The 18,821-nt window shown below is 38.1% G+C and overlaps 1 protein-coding gene across 10 annotated transcripts in view; it reads left to right on the top strand.

Moving 5' to 3' along the window:
- Nucleotides 1-18,821, top strand: part of UBR5 (ubiquitin protein ligase E3 component n-recognin 5) — a 143,829-nt gene that overhangs the window by 93,461 nt on the left and 31,547 nt on the right. For 6 of the 10 annotated variants that reach the window (XM_090040457.1, XM_090040460.1, XM_090040463.1 and 3 more), the window contains 16 exons: nt 372-416; nt 5,240-5,366; nt 6,821-6,972; nt 7,394-7,489; nt 7,935-8,058; nt 9,181-9,278; nt 10,070-10,218; nt 10,929-11,020; nt 12,297-12,443; nt 12,540-12,658; nt 12,747-12,873; nt 12,977-13,106; nt 13,343-13,503; nt 14,279-14,518; nt 15,777-15,900; nt 17,562-17,673. In XM_090040457.1, coding sequence (XP_089896583.1) covers nt 372-416; nt 5,240-5,366; nt 6,821-6,972; nt 7,394-7,489; nt 7,935-8,058; nt 9,181-9,278; nt 10,070-10,218; nt 10,929-11,020; nt 12,297-12,443; nt 12,540-12,658; nt 12,747-12,873; nt 12,977-13,106; nt 13,343-13,503; nt 14,279-14,518; nt 15,777-15,900; nt 17,562-17,673 — 2,043 coding nt within the window. The remainder of the gene's footprint in view (nt 1-371; nt 417-5,239; nt 5,367-6,820; nt 6,973-7,393; nt 7,490-7,934; nt 8,059-9,180; nt 9,279-10,069; nt 10,219-10,928; nt 11,021-12,296; nt 12,444-12,539; nt 12,659-12,746; nt 12,874-12,976; nt 13,107-13,342; nt 13,504-14,278; nt 14,519-15,776; nt 15,901-17,561; nt 17,674-18,821) is intronic. The other 4 variants (XM_090040461.1, XM_090040458.1, XM_090040456.1 and 1 more) reach the window with 2 other exon arrangements.

Raw genomic sequence — 18,821 nt, 5'->3', positions numbered from 1 at the left:
TTGGCTCTTACATCACTTCTTTCTTGGTCTTTTTATGCAAACAGCATAATTTACATTTTCTTTTTCAAGGCTATCAAATACCACTGAACATTAGCAAAGTTGCATTTGGTGTCTTTTTTCCATTGAAAAATGTGTTCTTATGTGACTTACTAAAAAATATGAACACAGGGCTTTCTGTTGAGTCAAGACATTAACACACTTTATAGCTGCTTAAATATTACTACATCAAAAATCTGTTAAAAGAATGTAAATCTGTAAAGTCAAGCACTCAAAAGTTAGGAAATGCCAGAATTAAGATAAGCTATGCATTATGCATATGTTTTCATTATAAAACAGACTGTAATTACACAATCATACTATTTTTTCCACAGGACTACCTCATTCAGTGCACAAGATGGACGGTGCTCACCGAATGGGTAGCTATTCAATATTTCTTTTTCTCCTCCTCATTCAGTGTGTGGCCCCATTCCTTATTTACTGCACACCATCCAAACCCTGCACTGAATAAAAGAATTATTAATCCCCTGGAGGGCTTCTCTGTGGTGCTGTCATTATAATCTTTTGATTCTTTAAAATATTAAAAAAAAAATTCATCTCCACAATGACCTTGTGGTGTGAGGGAGCAATATTAATTCCCATTTACACATGGAGATCAGAGAAACAGATTAAATCTTAAAGTGTTGGCTAATTTTAGGTGTTCAAAATGGGAAGCATGGGGCCTGACTTATTTTTTTGGAGTACTTGACAGTTTACCAGACTTTTATGTACAAAACTCAGTTCTCATTAACATTGGTGGTAGCTCTGAGCACTTAGCACTTCTACAAATCAGACCCCCGATGTCTCTAATCAGGGTCTCAGAGAATAACTAATACAGTTGCCACTTATGAAAAATGTGACGTTCAGCTGAACTCTGTTTGCTTCATGTGTGGCAGAAATAGAATCCAGTTTTGGAGCAGCATTCGGTTGTGCTAACTAGAAGACACTTGTCCCCTCCTTCTTCCCCCCCCCCCCCCCCCCCCCCCCATCGTACCATCCCTCCCCCTGCTCCCCCACCCTCCAGGCTCCTTTCTCAGTATACACTTTCCAACTTCTGCAACAACTGAGGTTGTCCTACAAGCAACCCCTTATTTATCATGCTTTAGGAATGAATAAGGATTGTATCGTGTGTCCTGTGCACTGTTTGGGAAACAGGGGTCTTGCTGAAATGCTGTGTTTAAAGATGGCATCCTAATACATACACACAGGGCAGATGAAATAAGGGTGCACAGGCACTCTTAACCTGGCTTTTCCTAATTTGAGTGCTTGTCTTTGCAACCTTGAGGTTCTTTTAATGTAGTTTGTTTGATTAGATGTCATTTTCCAAGGATTTAAAAAATATTTTAAATTGAAAAAACATTGTCCATCGTATGAAATCTTATTGAAACCCACTTGCTTCCTACAGTATAGGTTATAAGTAGGGATTTTTTGAGATCTTTAGATTTATTGAATAGTCTTCCATCCTGGAAGCAACAAGTTGCTGATAACAGCAAAAGGCTATTACCTTACGTGGACCTGCCTCTAGAAGGTGGTGGTGATATTTACTAGACAGTGAAGGAATGACTCCAGAATAATGGGTTCATTTTAGGTATTGGTAGGGGTGTATAGAAGCAGTTACTCCCATCCATTGGCTTCTTTCTGAGTCTTTTTGCTAATCTCCTTTTAGTCTTAATGATTTTAATTTTGAAAAGTTTTTTAATAACCTATTGAAAATTAGTTTTGATAATGACAAGTCAGACATTCTTACATACAAGTCTTCCTACGTGCATAACCTGTAATAAAAGGATAAATAGAACTATATATAGGTGGCATCAATACTTGAATTTCCTCAACCTGAAAACTGAACCAGTATTGGTTAAATGCTGGTACAGAAGTGCTTATGAAATGCATTTAACTTGGAAAATATAAAACCTGTGTCATGGTAGTCTATGCTTTGAATCAAATCTGCTTTAATAATAAACTCATAAATGACTCAACCTTGAATATTTTAGCCTGTATATTAATGTTCTTTCACTGAATCATTCTGATTCATCAAAAAAAAATTCAGTGAGAACTGAACTGAAGCAGTTTCTCCTAATGCTTGTTTTCTGAGCCTTCTAACATAGATTATTTTATAGGAAAGTAGGATTGTTTTAAAAAGCAGTTGAGGAAATATTGTTCCCCATGTCTGGATAGAAATGCCAGAAGTTAACAGGCTCATTTTCTGGGTGTTTAGTTATCTTAATGCTATTGTTTTTAAAATGCAAACCCTTTCTTGGAAATGTTGAAATGCAAACAAAGATTGTCATTGAAAGGATCATTTTTGATAGGAAACGATAAATTGTTAAGTCTTGTTCAAACTTTCCCTAATGCATGAAGAATTTTCTAATGCAGTATGAAAATATCTCTGTTGAAACTGGTGCACCCACGATACTGATGGTAAGCCACCTGTATCATAATCAAGCAATTTGTCATAGAGTTTGGACCTCAAAAGTTTGAGGGGCCACTGTCCAGCTGTTTCTCTTTAGTAAACTGCTTCCTCTTTAGCAGTCTTCCTGACTTTTTATATCTGTATGGCCAGTAGAGAACCACCTTTGGGAAGTTCATACTATCAATAATATTCATTTCATATTGATATAATTAGTACACACATGTAAGGCAAAATAACAGTAATAATCTGGCACTATTTAAAAATGTAAACTTCCTTTTTTTTTCTAGTATGTGGAAAATATACTCTGCAACCATTTGCTATTGAGAGTTGTTTATCTGGTATTGAGACCTACCCTATATTATATTTATTCAAATATAAAATGACCCTGAATATGAGACAACCTCCCAATAATTAGACTCTCTATATGGAAAAAAATATAATTTATTATAATTTTCCAGGTATAGAATCTAATTATTGGAAGCTTGCCTTGAATTTGCTCCCTTCCCACTGCTACAGCATGGAAAATTTAACCTGGGGGGTAAGAGAGCCTCTGGGCCCCCTTGTCACCCCCCCCAACTTCTTCCCCTGCAGTCCCTTTCCCGCTCCTCTCCTTACTATCAGACCCTGCTCTTCCTAAACACAAGGAGCAAATTTGAAAACAATGACTTTGAAATAAATGTATCTAGTAATTTGCATATAGGCAAAATTGTTACAGGTACCTATAGACTTAGTTAAACTGCATCAATTCTGGATGAACTATTTTGAAATTGCTTCAAGTTGTAGCACAGGTATTGCATAAACACCTTTAAATAGCACTTTTGTACCTACTTATCTATAGTACAAACTGTGTAATATTAGTCCAAAGCCAAAAGGCTTATGATTTAGCATATTGTTCATTGGGCTGTGCCCCAGCAGAGCCAACAGTGTTTTCAAGCCATGATGACCCAACAGTTCCATATGTACATGTATTCCAGATACCTGCCCCCCACTAAGGATTCAAGTGCTAATTAGCCTCTCCCACTCATCCCGCTTCTTGTTATGAGTCCTGGGATGCTTTAAAAATGTATATGCAGATGAGACATAGGGCAGACCTGGTCAGGTTCTACCTCGTGGATAGCTGAACCACACTAATCTGAGCCCCGCAGGTTGAGAGAGGGGGAGATGGAGGGATTCTGGGTAAACTGTTTGGGGCCCAATTTGGTGATGTTTGCCATATATTTAAGGCTGGTGAAGAAACAGGAATCATTGGAAATAGAAGAGGTGCAGCTCAGCTGTTTATGTGAAGAGGGGGTTGAACTGTATTCAGCAGTGTTGTAGTTCACCATGACTTGAAAAAGTGTCAACACTAAGGGGATTGCGCACAGTGAGCATTGCTATAGTTCTCGTACAGATGGGCTATGCTAACCTATTCTTGCGGTAGGTTGCATTAAGTATGTTGTTTCCAGTCTGGATCATGTGTTTTTAGCCATTCTCAGTGTTGGCTGTGTTTAATCAATTTTGGTTGCATTAATGCTGTAAGTGCATTCAAAGAAACGGGCATCTCTGCCTATCACAACTACTGTGATTTGAGCATGAATTGATAAATGGTTGTTCGGATAACTGAGTCTTAAAAATGTGTAGTGTGATAGCTTGAAATGCACTTGAAAGAGAGGGCGCAGGTGTAATGTGCTCCTGCTGATCTACAGTTCTGACAGCACTGAAGCTTCAGGGTGACTGTTAAGGCTTGTTGCACTGGTCCATTATGAAAGTGATTGTGGGAAAAGTCTGAGGTACTAACAGAACCTCAAGGTTAAGCAAAGATGAAAGACATATTACTTCTGCTTAATGTTCACTAAGATCCCAAGGATTTGAGCCACTAACTGTTGACCAGCACCCTCAAATTGTAGCTGAAGCCAATTATGTCAGTTCTCAGTGCTAAAACTCTGCTAGTAAATAATTTTGTCCAAATTGGGCTTCACCCAATCACCCCACATCTGGGTATTGCTTTTGTTATCACACGCTGGCAAGACACAAGTGGCAAATGCCATGTTGAAAGAAGAAAGTGGGATGAGTGCTATTCATAGCACATTGTGAAATCTGCCCCCCCCCCAAAAACAAACAAACAAACAAACAAAAAACCTTAAGGTATTTTCAGCTAACTCTTTCAGATTAGGTGAAGAAGCCTGCACTTTGTGATGCCAAGACACTGAATGCTGATTGTTTTGTTCTAATGTCATCCTCAGTCTCAAAAATTGGAATTTTTTCCCCTCAACTACTTAAGTTGATCTAATAAAAGATACCAGATTCACCCAAAGAACCATGTCTGCCTGTGTCCTTAGACCAACAAGGCTACAAACCTACATCCTCAGTCCCTAGTTTTGTATCTTTGGCATACCTTGTTGATTTAAAATCCTGTTTCAGTAATGCTGTTTAGAAATGTATTTCACAGAAAAATGAGCAGATGTATATGCCAAATCACTTAGTTACTGCCCTACTTTTCACCAAGGCCCTTGTTGCTACAGGTCCTACTGTGAAGATTAAGGTCTGCTAGATACTTTTATGATTGTCCTGGAATTGAAATTTCTCTCTTGAATTCCTTCTCCAAATTTGGGTTTTGGTTGAGTCATGGGAGAATTACAGTTCAAACTTTAAAAAAAAGAAAATTTGCATCTAATCTTCCTGGTAGTATCCCTTCAAATGTAGTGAAAAAGAAAATTGTAGTAATCTTTTTGTCTTAGTGAAATTCCCTATTTGTATTCCTTTCTTATAACTCAGATGAAATTTTGGCACCAAATATTTTCTTAATGTTTTCAGAAGCAGAACGCTCTGAAAGGAACACATTTGCTGAAAGGCTCTCTGCTGTTGAGGCTATTGCAAATGCAATTTCAGTAGTATCAAGTAATGGTCCAGGAAATCGGGCAGGATCATCAAGCAGCAGAAGGTAAACTGGTTTAAAGATGCATTACTCTACTTTTTATATGCTTCACTCACTTAGCATTGTGTATTAATGTAACTCAAGTCTTTGCCATTTGCCCAAGATCAAGCCTAAGCTCTGTCATTAGTTTGAGAAGCGATGTCTAGTTGTTAAAGCACAGGCCTGGCAGTCAAGGAGGCTGCTAGTCTTAGAATTCTAACGGTAGTACGGACTTCTGAGTAAGGGCACATCGTCTATCTGTTTGTCCCTCAGCTTCCTCAGTTGCAAACTGGGACTACCTTGTGAGAAGGTTCAAAGCCAGTAGTTGATTTATGTTTGTAAAGTTCTATAAGAGTCCAGGTATAAAGTGTTATAGAACTATAGAAGATTTTGTTTTGATTTATGTTTTGGACAACTTTCCAGGATAGACAGTGGGCATGTTTTCATTTGTGTGTCTTAAATTGCCTAATACCGAGAGTTCTGTTGCTAATAAATCTGTTATAGTGATGCATTCTGAAAGAACTTGGAGTTTTCTTTATCCAAAGCTTATCACTGCTCTTATGGACAAGAAATAAATGATATCAAGATAGTATTCCTGTGATGTAGCACTTTAGAGGATGGTAAAGAAATTGATAAACTTCCAAGATAATCTGATAGCATCAAAATAAGTGCCTCTTTGCCCTTGTATCTGAATTAGTATTGATTTTGATAGATGTAAAGGTAGAAACTTGTTCTGTCCTAGACAATATTGGGTTGTCCTGTGTTTACTGGAAAATTTATACTATTTTAGTATTCTAGCTTGTTGGCCAAAGCAGAAATGAACTTGAAGCTGTTCTTTGTCATCCATGAGCTGCACTTCTCAGTCCAGTCAACTGTTTGATTTAGGAGAAATAAGGATTAAGCCCTCCTCCTACCTCCTCTGGAAAATTCAGCTGGGACTCCTAACAGGGGTTGGGTTCATACCACTTACCCTAGGCACGCACCACACCCCTGTATTATATTCGTCTGTCCCCATAACCTCCTGAGCGTCCAGATTCAGCTGTGTTGATGCAGGTTTTAATAATAACTATTTGAATTCTATTGTCCCATTGTTCAAAAATATCCTGTGGGTTCATGCTTCCTCATACCTTTCTCCCTCATCTTTCATTAGACTCTCCTCATGTCTTTCTAGTGACGTAAAAGGCCTGAGTGTTTAGCCTACTTCCCTGCCTCCCCTCCCAGCAAGCCTTATTTTATAAAGCTGCTCCACTTGCAGGATCAAGACTTCATAAGAAGAGTGCTATACCAAAATATGAAAAGCTAAAATATGTTCTATTACAATAAAATGGTAGGAAGGAATTAAAAATTAGTTTGACTTCATTCTTTGTGCCAAAGAAAATCATAGGAATAAAAAAAAATAGGTTGCCTTTAACTCTAAATGTTTGCGTAAGTGTATTTTTTTTAAATGAACGTGGGATGGAATTTGTTTAATGTTTGTCTAGTTTGAGACTCAGAGAGATGATGAGAAGATCCTTGCGAGCAGCTGGGTTGGGTAGACATGAAGCCGGTGCTTCATCCAGTGATCACCAAGACCCAGTTTCTCCACCCATAGCTCCACCCAGCTGGGTTCCTGATCCTCCTGCAATGGATCCTGGTAAGATTGCTAATGCATTAGTTGATGCCAGTGTAAAACTTCATAGAAAAAAATGAGGGAGAGAAATCAGTGACTTTTACGGCTCAATTTAAATATGTGCAAAATGCATGTATAGTTGGTAAATACTATTGAAGTGTAGCATTAGTAGTCAGAAGTGTTTTTTAATGAGAGCAAAGATTTAGGATTTAAACCCACTTTTATTAATTAGAGTAAAGTAAACAAACATTTTTCTTTTAAAATGCTGTTGCCAAACTTCCTACAAGTATTTGCTGTAATGTTGGCTAAATTGATGGCTGTCTAGTGATATTACCTTTTGCTAGAAGCAAAATGTGTATAATGTAGCTAAGTACTGCAAGAAGAACATGTTGTTAGGGATGTTTTTATATATTGATGTACATCCTGCTGTTCTGTTTACTGAAAGATGGTGACATTGATTTTATCCTGGCCCCCGCTGTGGGATCTCTTACCACAGCAGCGACTGGCACTGGCCAAGGACCTAGCACCTCTACCATACCAGGTGAGAGCATGCTGTTTCTCTGTATATACTTTAGAAGGAAAACAGTCAACACAAACAAAAGCTGGTACGTCTTTTGTATATGAAGATTCCTTTAAATGAAGAGGGGCTTGAAGCTGCATGTTACCAGTTCATTTGAACTATATTTGTGACTTTACATAAAGCAGAGTTGAAGGAAGACTTCATGTAAAATCTTCTGCTTACCTACACATGATGTACAGGTGAAAATGTACTCTAACAGGATAATATCTAAATTAGAGACAGTAATTTCTTGACAGTTTCACATTCTGAAATTTAGTGACATACATAGTATATTATTGAAATTTGGTATATGCATCATAATAAAGTTGCTGTTTAATCATACCAGTGCTCTTTTTGATGAAAGTACTTGCAGTAAATGACCCACTTAGGGGATTCTGTTACTAGTGCTCTGTTTTTCTAATCATAGGTCCTTCTACTGAGCCATCTGTGGTGGAATCTAAGGATCGGAAAGCAAATGCTCATTTTATACTGAAATTGTTATGTGATAGTGTGGTACTACAACCATATCTTCGAGAACTACTGTCAGCCAAGTAAGAATTTTAAAATTAATTGCCATATTTCTTACCTGAAGATGATACGTCAGCTGGAACTTATTCAAAACAGTCCTTATTAAACTGTTTTTAGTATGTAGGCAAATATTTTCATGTACAAATATGAATATATATTTAGTAGATTTCATAGTGAAGTAGACTTACTGAAAAGAACTTATTAGAGCATAACTTGTGTCCCTCCGTGTGTAAGGTAGCAGAACTGGGATAGTAATTACTCAGATATATAATTATGACCAGTGTAGTTGGAAAGCAGTCTGTCTCATGAATATTCATAATATATCAGTGCAGCAGTATGCTCACTTCTTTGTTCAGGCCATGGTTGTCAAGTAATGGATGCAGCCATGGAAGTCTGGTCTTTTAACCTCAAAATATTCCTGATCACCAGTGTTCTGCAGGAAGTATTGGCACGTATGTTGTGATAATACTGTATTGGAGAGGGTGCAGTAGGACAAAGATGCAAGTCCCAGAGACTCATTCTAGAGAAAAGATTAAATGGACATGAATTTATCTTTGCAGAAGACTCTGAAATTAATTACATTTTCCCAGGTAACAGGATTGGTAAATTACACTATGCTCCTATTGATGAACAACTTTAAAAAAAAAACAAAACAAAAACAAAACAAAAAGCAAGCAGGTGTTTTTGTAAACATGAAATTGGGAATGTATTATAGGCACATTACCCTTTGACTAACAGATGTATACATTAATATGCTACACAGCATTTTGAATGGATCAGGTATTTAAATTCTTGCCTGAAAAAAAGAAATAATGAAATCCTAGGATAGAAAAGTCCCACCCTCCAGCTGAGGTAACTATATTCTGACAAAGGTGTGAATATGGTAAATTAGAAAATTATCAGCAGGTACCCAGTCTCAGTTTCTTTGCTATCTCAACGTTATCTATAATTCTTCTAGTGTTGTCTTGTTATTCAAGAACACATTTTTGCTAATAATTCACACCAGTGTTCAGCAGCTGGTTTTTATCCCGATTAATTGCTGTATGTGCAGATTCAAGGCTGGCATATCTTGTAGCTGTCTTTTACTTGTAATGGGGATAAAAAGAGTTCAGCCTTTTAGACGTGCTTGTTAATTTGTTTCCTAGGGATGCAAGAGGCATGACACCATTTATGTCTGCAGTTAGTGGCAGAGCATACCCTGCTGCAATTACCATTCTGGAAACTGCACAGAAAATTGCTAAAGGTAAATTAGCGTACTGTGCTTGCCATAGTAGGTTGTTTTTTTAATTTTGGTTTAGCATGTGTGCATATATAGTAATTGAATTCATAACTAATACATGTTATTTTGTATGAAATTGCATATGTTTGAGTGAATGATAATTTTGAACTCATACTCCCAAAATGCAGTACATATTACTGTAGGCTGTGGAAAGTGTTACTACCTGAGAAGCCCTGCCAGTTTGTGGTATGTTATGACAGTGTTACTATTACACGTTTGGATTGCAGTAGTTTTGACTTCCTTTACAGTCCTACACGTGAGAATCCTGTTATTTTACAGACAGAAATAAATTAATATTAAGAATGCTGTCAAAGTGCTAAATCATTAACGTTCACAGTTCTGCGGTACTTAAGTTGACCTATCCAACTTCTAAGCCCCTGGGGGTGCTACACATCCCATGTGCCCTTATTAGTGTGCTTCCCCTCTTGCCGGTGCAGTGTGCTGGCAGGGGAAATTTAAGCAGGCACATCATAACTATGTGAAATGACAGGTTACATGGAGTTAATTTTGGAACGTTTTCCTTGAAAGATTATTTTGTACGTAGTGGTCGTTTTTTAATCCTTCAAAATAAATTGTCTAGGATGGCATTCTGAAGCTAGAGCCAACTTCTCGTCTTTGCTACAGAAAGACCTCTAGTAAGATTTGGGAGGGGGAAGCCTTCTAAAAGCATTTATGATTTGTATTGTCTCCGTATGGGTTTTACTGTGGCAGAATTTTTAATTAAGATTTTTTTTTTTTAAACACTTAATTTTTAGCTGAAGTAACTTCAAATGAGAAAGAGGACGATGTGTTTATGGGAATGGTTTGTCCATCTGGCACAAATCCAGATGATTCCCCATTGTATGTTCTGTGCTGTAATGATACCTGCAGCTTTACATGGACTGGTGCAGAGCACATTAATCAAGTAAGTTATGTATTTAGAATGCTAAAACACATTCCCATTAACTATCTACCATCTATCTATACTTTGTATGTATTGACATAGAGCACTGCTAACCTTATCTGTGTGTTGATGGGCTCAGTCAGTTGATTCATTTTAACCATTTGAGTTATGCTATTGTCTGTCTTATCCATTTCTTCTCAACAAGTAAAATATAAAGAATAGCTATTCTGATCAAACCTTTTTTGTGAATACAGTTCTGTCATCTTGACCAGTTTGGACAAGGATTTTGTGCGTAGTATTCTTTATTTTTTTGAGAAGTAGTGACTAGTGACAATCTCACATTCTTAAACTGGCATCTTTTTAGGTGGAATGAATAGATCTGACCTGCTAAAACTGATTCAAGGTGTTGCAATTTTTTTTAATGAACAGGCCCACTTGAATTGGCATTGGAAATCTGCTTTTATTATGTTGATCTCACTGACTGTCTTGATGAGGCTTAACTAGTAGCTTTCTTTTCTTATCTTACATATTTTTGAGAATTGTCCCATTCTGTCCTCATTTAGTTTGGCATGTTAGTTGAATAATTTACTTATATGGAAAAAAAAATATAAGGAACTATGATATACTTATTATATTAAAGTGTATACTAAATCATCATTGATAATAAATCTTCACTTGTACCATGCATAATTTTCCTTTAACTCTTCTGTAAACTATATTTTTCATTCTAGGATATTTTTGAATGCCGAACATGTGGTTTACTGGAATCACTTTGCTGTTGCACGGAGTGTGCAAGGGTTTGTCACAAGGGTCACGACTGCAAGTAAGTGCTTGCTTGTAATCAATTTCTTGAAGTAAAACAGGCCTTAATTGGTTCCTCTTTCTGCTTAGTAGTTGTATCTTATAGATTTGTTTATTGCCTTTCAAAATACCCAAATGTTAAAATTTTTCACTAATTTTCAAATACTTAAACTTCCTCTTCCAGTGTGTCTAAAACTTTAAATAGTCTTTCACTATATAAGTAGTCTTGTTTTTTGTCTTTCCATTCTTCTGTGGAGGAGCAGTTGTACATAGGAGATAAATGGTGTGTTTCATGGCTGCTTCATATGTTTGATCTTTGTGCAAATACAAACTATACTCTTAAAATGGTATTTCTCAACAGGCAGGCTATAGAGGTGCCACAGGTGTGCTGTAAGGACAGATAGAGGGGAGAACCCCATCACCGCCCCCCCAGACATTCCTTTTAGTGTCATGCTGAGATGCCATGCTGATCTTTGAATGTGCTGCTTTGCCAATGGGAAACTGCCTTTGCTGAGAGGCAGCATGCACTAACTAGTCGTGGCACACCCCTGCACCCATGTGCCTCTATTGCTTCTGGTTGTGGATGTTGCACACAGAACTAGCTTGGATAATTTTGTATGGTGCTACCTTGCCCTGATACAGTACTACACTAAAGGAACCGTTATGCTGCATTGCGTTAATCTGATTGCATTGCATCCTACAGTGCATTCTTTGCTATAGTTAAAGCTTTGCTTTGCAATTTAAAGGGTAAGGAACATTGATCTCAAGGATCCAAACAGATCTAACATGCTACCTGTTTAAAATAAAAAAATCAGGCCAGAGAAACAGATAACTACTATTAAAAACCAAAGTAGAAATCCAAAAATATTTCTGCTGAAGATTGATATCAGTTAGAAATGAGAGACCAGGTATTCTGTAGCCACATTAAAGGTACATTGATATCATGCGTGTATAAGGATTTTAAAAAAATCAACTTATACCTCCAAAGATGGTCTCTCCATTTTAAGAGTTCTTGTAATTTTATTTCAATAAGGATTTTGAGTTTAAGTTTGTTTGCATGTGTCCTGAGACTCCTTTGCTCTGTTTTTTTAATGTTAAACGTTATATAGTGAAAGTATTTTGCTAAATTAATAGTAGATAAGGAAAGCACTAAAATGAAGTTTAGGTATTGTAGAAATGCTATTTTTTAATTTTGAAATTAGGGTTTTGCTTATCTACTGTCATTAATAAGCCTGTTCAGAAACTTGTTTTTAAAATTTTACTGAACAGAAGATGTGTAACACTTTCATTTGCTTCAGGCTCAAGCGAACATCCCCAACAGCCTACTGTGATTGCTGGGAGAAATGCAAGTGTAAAACATTAATTGCAGGTCAGAAGTCTGCTCGTCTTGATCTGCTTTACCGATTGCTTACCACTACAAACCTTGTCACCATGCCCAATAGCAGGCAAGTTGGTATTTGGAGTGAAGGTGGTGGAGGTCAGTGGAATTTAAAAACCACCCTGCAACATAGTTTTTCTCACTAATCTATTTTTTATTATAGGGGAGAGCACCTTCTGTTGTTTTTAGTACAAACAGTTGCCAGGCAAACTGTAGAACACTGCCAGTACCGACCACCTAGAATCAGGGAAGATCGTAATCGTAAAACTGCAAATCCTGAAGGTGAGAGCCTTTTCGGCAAAAAGAATGCAAACGTTTCTGGATTTCAGTACTTCTTGCACCCATCACTTCTGTCTGCCTCTTTCCTTAGATTCTGATATGCCTGATCATGATTTAGAGCCTCCACGATTTGCCCAGCTTGCACTGGAACGTGTTTTACAAGACTGGAATGCACTGAAATCTATGATCATGTTTGGCTCTCAGGAGAATAAAGACCCGTGTGTATTTGCAAATTTTGTTTTAGTTACATTTTTTTAAGTGATGATTTTTGAGTTATGTGAACTAATATAAAATGTGTTTCCTTCTCTTGTTTTTTCCAAGTCTTAGTGCAAGCAGTAGGATAGGTCATCTTTTGCCTGAAGAACAAGTGTACCTTAATCAGCAAAGTGGTACGATTCGGCTGGATTGTTTTACGCATTGCCTTATTGTTAAATGCACAGCAGACATTTTGGTAAGCACTGTTCCCCTTTTTATTACCAATGATAACTCTTCTCAATATAAACAAGCTTAAACTCTTTTTTTTTGATTCAGCTTGAAGTAAATGTGTTGGATTTTCCCCTGTTTTACTTCAGTGTGCTTTTATTCTTTTCTTGAATCTTTAATGTAGTCATTGAAAACAAAGTTGTTAAGAATTTCCAGAATTTAGTATAACATATTATGCATTATAGTATGTTACTGTTTCCATAGCTTTTAGATACTTTGCTGGGTACTCTGGTAAAGGAACTACAAAATAAATACACTCCAGGACGCAGAGAAGAAGCTATTGCTGTTACAATGAGATTTCTTCGCTCTGTGGCAAGAGTGTTTGTCATTCTAAGTGTGGAAATGGCTTCGTCCAAAAAGAAAAAGTAAGAATTGTTTTTATTCACTACATGAATGAATGTTTGAGAGTGTGTGTTGATCATTAATTGGGAGGAGGGAGAGGGACCCTAACATTTTTTTGCAGGAGTTGATTCAGAGTTGCTGTAAATAGTCTTTCATCTCTAGATTCAGTTTTAAATTACAGTTCAGCTTTACATGATAAATAGCTGATATTCGTCCCTGTTTGCTTAGAAGATAATTGCGTAATTCAACACAATTGGCAGTTTCTTTCAGTTTTTCAGATTAAAGTGTTAAGTGGTAGATGCCAAGATTGAGATGCATTCTTGTGAAAGTTTATGCTGTTGCTTAGAACATCAGAAATGATTCTGCACCAGAACTTCATTAGCCATACAAATTTATAAATTGTGCATGAAATGCACTGTACCCTATAAAAGGAACCTGATATTTAATCTTGGATTTTTGTTTAAAATTTACATCCTTGAAAACTTGATTATTTTTCTATTAACAATAGTGTGCTTTGCTTTATTTATAATTTTGTACTTCTGACTTTCTGTACAAGGAATAGTTAAACTCTTTTTTTGGCCAATTAAAACATTAAAGCATTTGGTTTTCCACTTACAAGCCACTCCATTTATTATATATGAAGTCTCATGAGAAAATTTATCCTTTAGTTGTACTCAGTGTTCTCTAGTTTGTCAAATTAATTAGTCATTTTGGATTTTTATCCCTTTTTTTTTCCTTTTTCTTTTTTAGAAATGACATTTGACCTTTTTTTTTTCTTTCCACCTTTTTTTTTCCTAGCAACTTTATTCCACAGCCAATTGGCAAATGTAAACGTGTATTCCAAGCTTTATTACCCTATGCTGTGGAGGAATTGTGTAATGTAGCGGAATCCCTAATTATCCCAGTCAGAATGGGTATTGCACGTCCTACAGCACCATTTACTCTTGCAAGCACTAGTATAGATGCCATGCAAGGCAGTGAAGAACTCTTCTCTGTGGAGCCCTTGCCACCAAGACCCTCTTCTGATCAATCTAGCAGGTAAAGTTCGCTGCTTGATCTGTTCTCTTATTGCTTGCAAAAATAGGGTTTTGGAGCTTTCTTTATGGAACCCTTATATGAACTCCATAATATATACTGAGACATAGAATTTTAAATGAAATTGTACGGAATACGATTACTTAGTTACTAAGAATACTTGGTTACCAGTTTAGAGCTGGACAAAATGTCGCATCCATGCGAACAAAATCAGCCTATTACTAAAGCATAACTTGAACACCTGGTGCTATCAGTCTGTGAAGTGTAGAATAGGCTATCTTTGGGATGCAAAAAATATCCAAATTGGAGATTCTGAGGGCAGTTGGGTTTCAGTTGTCTAAAAATTCCACAGATGCTGGAAATCCCAGCATGCCAGAAAGGAAATATCTGACCATGTTGGGAAAACAGTTTTGAAGTCAAGGACCAGTTTTGATTCCTGCTTAAGTTAAGCAAGGAGTAGTGATGTTGAAGCTCAGTTACAAAATTACTTGTCTTGGTGCCTCCCATTTAAGCTTAACAAGTAGAAGCCATAGACAAACATATGCTTGGAGCCATTTTGGAAGGGGAGGGGAAGCTGCTGCACAAAAGTATGCAGGAGCTGTTACATTATAACAGTTACATACATGTGAACAAGCCTGGAATGATGCTTCTATGTTAAGTCTGGGTGGAGCAGGGTTAAAGTTGGAGCAGTTCTGCTACATTTGTATGGTTCCTAGCTTGTGTAGGTGTAACAATTGACAACATAGTAGCTGCTGCATGGTCTGGAGCTAGTGTTCTTCCCACTTTTGGACCCTCTACAAATGTATGTTTGTTCACATTCTAAGAAGCATTAATGTCCAGCAAGATTGGAGCAATGCTGATGGGTGGTCAAAGTCCACAACCTGAAGAGCCCATCATTTTCTTCTTCACTTCCTATTACTATCTTTCCTATTACACAGATGTGCGCACTGATTAATTCTTGGGGGGTTTCTTATGCATGCTTTTGTTGAAAGGTGAACATTTTGTTGAGTGAGAACCATGCTGACAATGAGTGTAATTTTTGAAAATAGTTTTCTCACATGAAATGTGGAAGGGTTGGAGGCGCTGGTCCTACATCGATAGTAAATCTTAAAGAACTAATTTTGTTCATGCATCCTTATTCGTCTGCTAAGTTTAGATTAGCTTTATGGTCAAAAAGAGTAAATTACTATGGCTTTGTTAAAATATTTTACTGTGTAAATTTTTGTTTTGGTGTATACTTCAGTTTCTGTTTTCTTTGTAGTTCCAGTCAGTCTCAATCGTCCTATGTTATTAGAAATCCTCAACAGAGACGGATCGGCCAGTCACAGCCGGTTCGCGGCAGAGATGAAGAGCAAGATGATATTGTGTCAGCAGATGTGGAAGAGGTTATTTTCTTATCCTTTTTCAATTTGATGCATAACATGCATTTTGGTGTTAAATGAAATATAGCACCGCATACATCTCTGAGGCAGCATTTAGTGCCCGAGTCTTTTTAAGATGTTGACATGGTACAGTAAAAGCCCTGTTTTCTGGCATGAGTAGGAATGGGGGTGGGGTTCTGGTAATCTAAAAATGTCGGTTACCTGAGGCACAGGGGTTTTCGGCTGGATGCAGAGCATATGGGGGAGGAAAGGGGTGGTGGCCACATGGAATGGTAGCAGTGCAGGGTGCTGGGTAGCAGTGGTGGCCACTGCATGAGGTATCATTATTCTCTTCCGCCTCCCCCCACCCTGTGTTTGGCCAGCCAGCCAGAAATTCTGGTTAATAGAAATGCCAGTTAGTAAAATGCTAGGTGACAAGGCTTTTACTGTAATCCAGTATAAGAATGCTGCATGTGAATTCCATAGGCTGCAAATGTTACATTGTAACAAAACCCTACCTGAAACTCTGGGGAAAAAAACGATCATTTCAGTAACATCTGAAATGGTTACAGTAGAGTTCATCCTGGACGTGTAAATGGAAATGAACTAACATGTTTGTACGCATGCTTATGGCGTGTCTAATGTCTTGCAATTTGCAAAATCTTAACAAGATTCAGAATATTATTAAACAGCCTTCAGTCCGTTGTGTGCTGTGGTACCAAAGTGTTTACATAGAGTGATAAGGTGGTGTAACAGTCTTAGTGGGTGCACCTACACATGAAATGAATGCTCAGCTATAAATTCTGGAGCTGTTTCAGCTGGAGTCAACTGCTTCCAGGCACAGCGTCTACACATGCCCAGAACTTTGAGTTGGTGTGTAGCAGCCCTGCGCTGGCAGCAGGCTCAAGGGAGGGTCAGCCCTGGGCTCTGGCTGGCAGCATCAATGGGCAGAAAGGCTGGGTGGGGCATGAAGATGCTGAAGTGCAGGGGGTGGCAGCAGTCAGCCCCTATACTTTAGCAGCCTCATGTGCCAGCCACCCCCTGCACCATCTACACATGCATTTCAGCAGGCTAAATGACTCTGCGGTAAGATAGTACTGTTGGGATCCCCAACAATACTATCTTATGGCAGAGTTAGCTAATTTAGTATGCCCTAATATCAGTATGTGTGTAGGTGGTGGGTGGTACTTTTACTTCAGAGTTATTTAGTCAACTGTAGTAAAGTATATGTGTAGATGCACCCAATGTGTAGCTTTGCTACTTGAGATGTTAATCTTGACACAATACCTTGCAGAATCTACCAGGTAGATGGTCAAGATTCTGTAAATTCAGAAAGAATTGGTTACTCCTAGTATTTATGGTCAAATTTTGCTATCAGTATTAGATTCTAATGTCCAGGAAAATCTATTTGGAGGCCTAGACTTTTCTAGGGCATTTACTTTTGGGGCCATAAAATGAGCTGTCATACAACACAGCACCAAAAAAGAATCCTTCTTGTTGATCTTCACTTCTAAAAGTGCAGGTTAATTTTACATAGATGCTATTTTAAGAAACACCATTGTCAAATTAAACTCCGGGGGGAAAAACAGGTAGCTTAGCCTCAAGCAATACTTGGTTCACACCTTCCTTGACGTTTTAAATGCAGTCTAATAAGACATACCATAAAAATACAATGCTCATTTCAGGTTGAGGTGGTAGAGGGGGTAGCTGGAGAAGAGGACCACCATGATGAACAAGAAGAACATGGAGAGGAGAATGCTGAAGCAGAAGGACAGCATGATGAACATGATGAAGATGGTATGATCCTTTTAAGTTTTTTATTCAGCAATTCAACAATCTGGTATATGGGGCCAATGCAGTACCCAGCCCTGTGTGCCAGATTGGGCTCTGGCCCTGCTTGTTAGAGCCATATCATCTAGCCTGTGGGCTTGGCAGTTAAGTGATGGGGAAGTGGTGTCAGTATTGATTGCCACTGTTCTCTTGAAACTGCATTTCTACACTAGTGGGGAGCTATGGAAGAACTTTTCATGGGCAAATGGCTTCATAAATTGAGTGGGTGATCCTCCTCTGTGTCTGAATTGCTTTGTACCTGTCCCTATTAAACAGTATTCTAGCTTAGGTGGACTCCAGATGCATTCGAATGTGACATGACAGGTTTATGAACATAGGGATTTTGTTGTCAGAATATAATTATCTAGGGCTATGGACAAATGTACCTGTAACTGCTTCAGAAGGAGAGGGGAAGCTTGTGCGTGGGGGAGTGCATCAGTTCAGTGAGGACAAGTACAAAGTTCTGCACTTGGGACTGAATGATCCCATGTAGTGGTACAGGTTGGGGACCAACTGGCTAAGCAGCAGCTCTGTAGAAAAGGGCCTGGGGGTTACAGTGGACAGTAAGCTGTATATGAGTCAACAGTGTACCCTTGTTGCAAAGAAGGCTACCAGCATAGTAGGCTGCATTAGTAGGACTATTGCCAATATATTGAGGGAAGTGATTATATTTGGCACTGGTGAGGTCACATCTGGAGTACTGTGTCCAGTGTTGCCTACCTCCCCTCCCCAACAATAGAAAAGATGTGGACAGAGTCCAGCAGAGGGCAGAGAAAATGGTTTAGAGGGCTGGGGAACATAACTTATGAGGAGAGGCTGAGGGGCTTATTTAGTCTAGAGAAAAATGGTGGGAAGGATTTAATAATAGCCTGTTAAAGTCTGAAGGTTGGTTACGAAGAGGTTGGAGCTAGGCTATTCTCAAGGTGACGGTTAACAAAGAGCAATGGTCTCGAGCTGCAGCATGGGAAGTTTAGGTTAGATATTAGGATAAACTTCTGTACTAGGAGGGAAGTAAATCACTGGAGCAGGCTATCCAGAGAGGTTGTGGAATCTCCATCCTAGCAGGTTTTAAACACCTGGCTAGACAAAACCTTGGCTGGATTGATATGGAGATC

The sequence above is a fragment of the Crocodylus siamensis genome, chromosome 3 (assembly GCF_052110815.1).
Source record: "Crocodylus siamensis isolate JL-2025a chromosome 3, ASM5211081v1, whole genome shotgun sequence".
Classification (NCBI taxonomy): Eukaryota; Metazoa; Chordata; order Crocodylia; family Crocodylidae; genus Crocodylus; species Crocodylus siamensis.
Note: the sequence above shows the minus strand (reverse complement) of the source record. Positions and strands in the feature narration are given on the sequence as shown.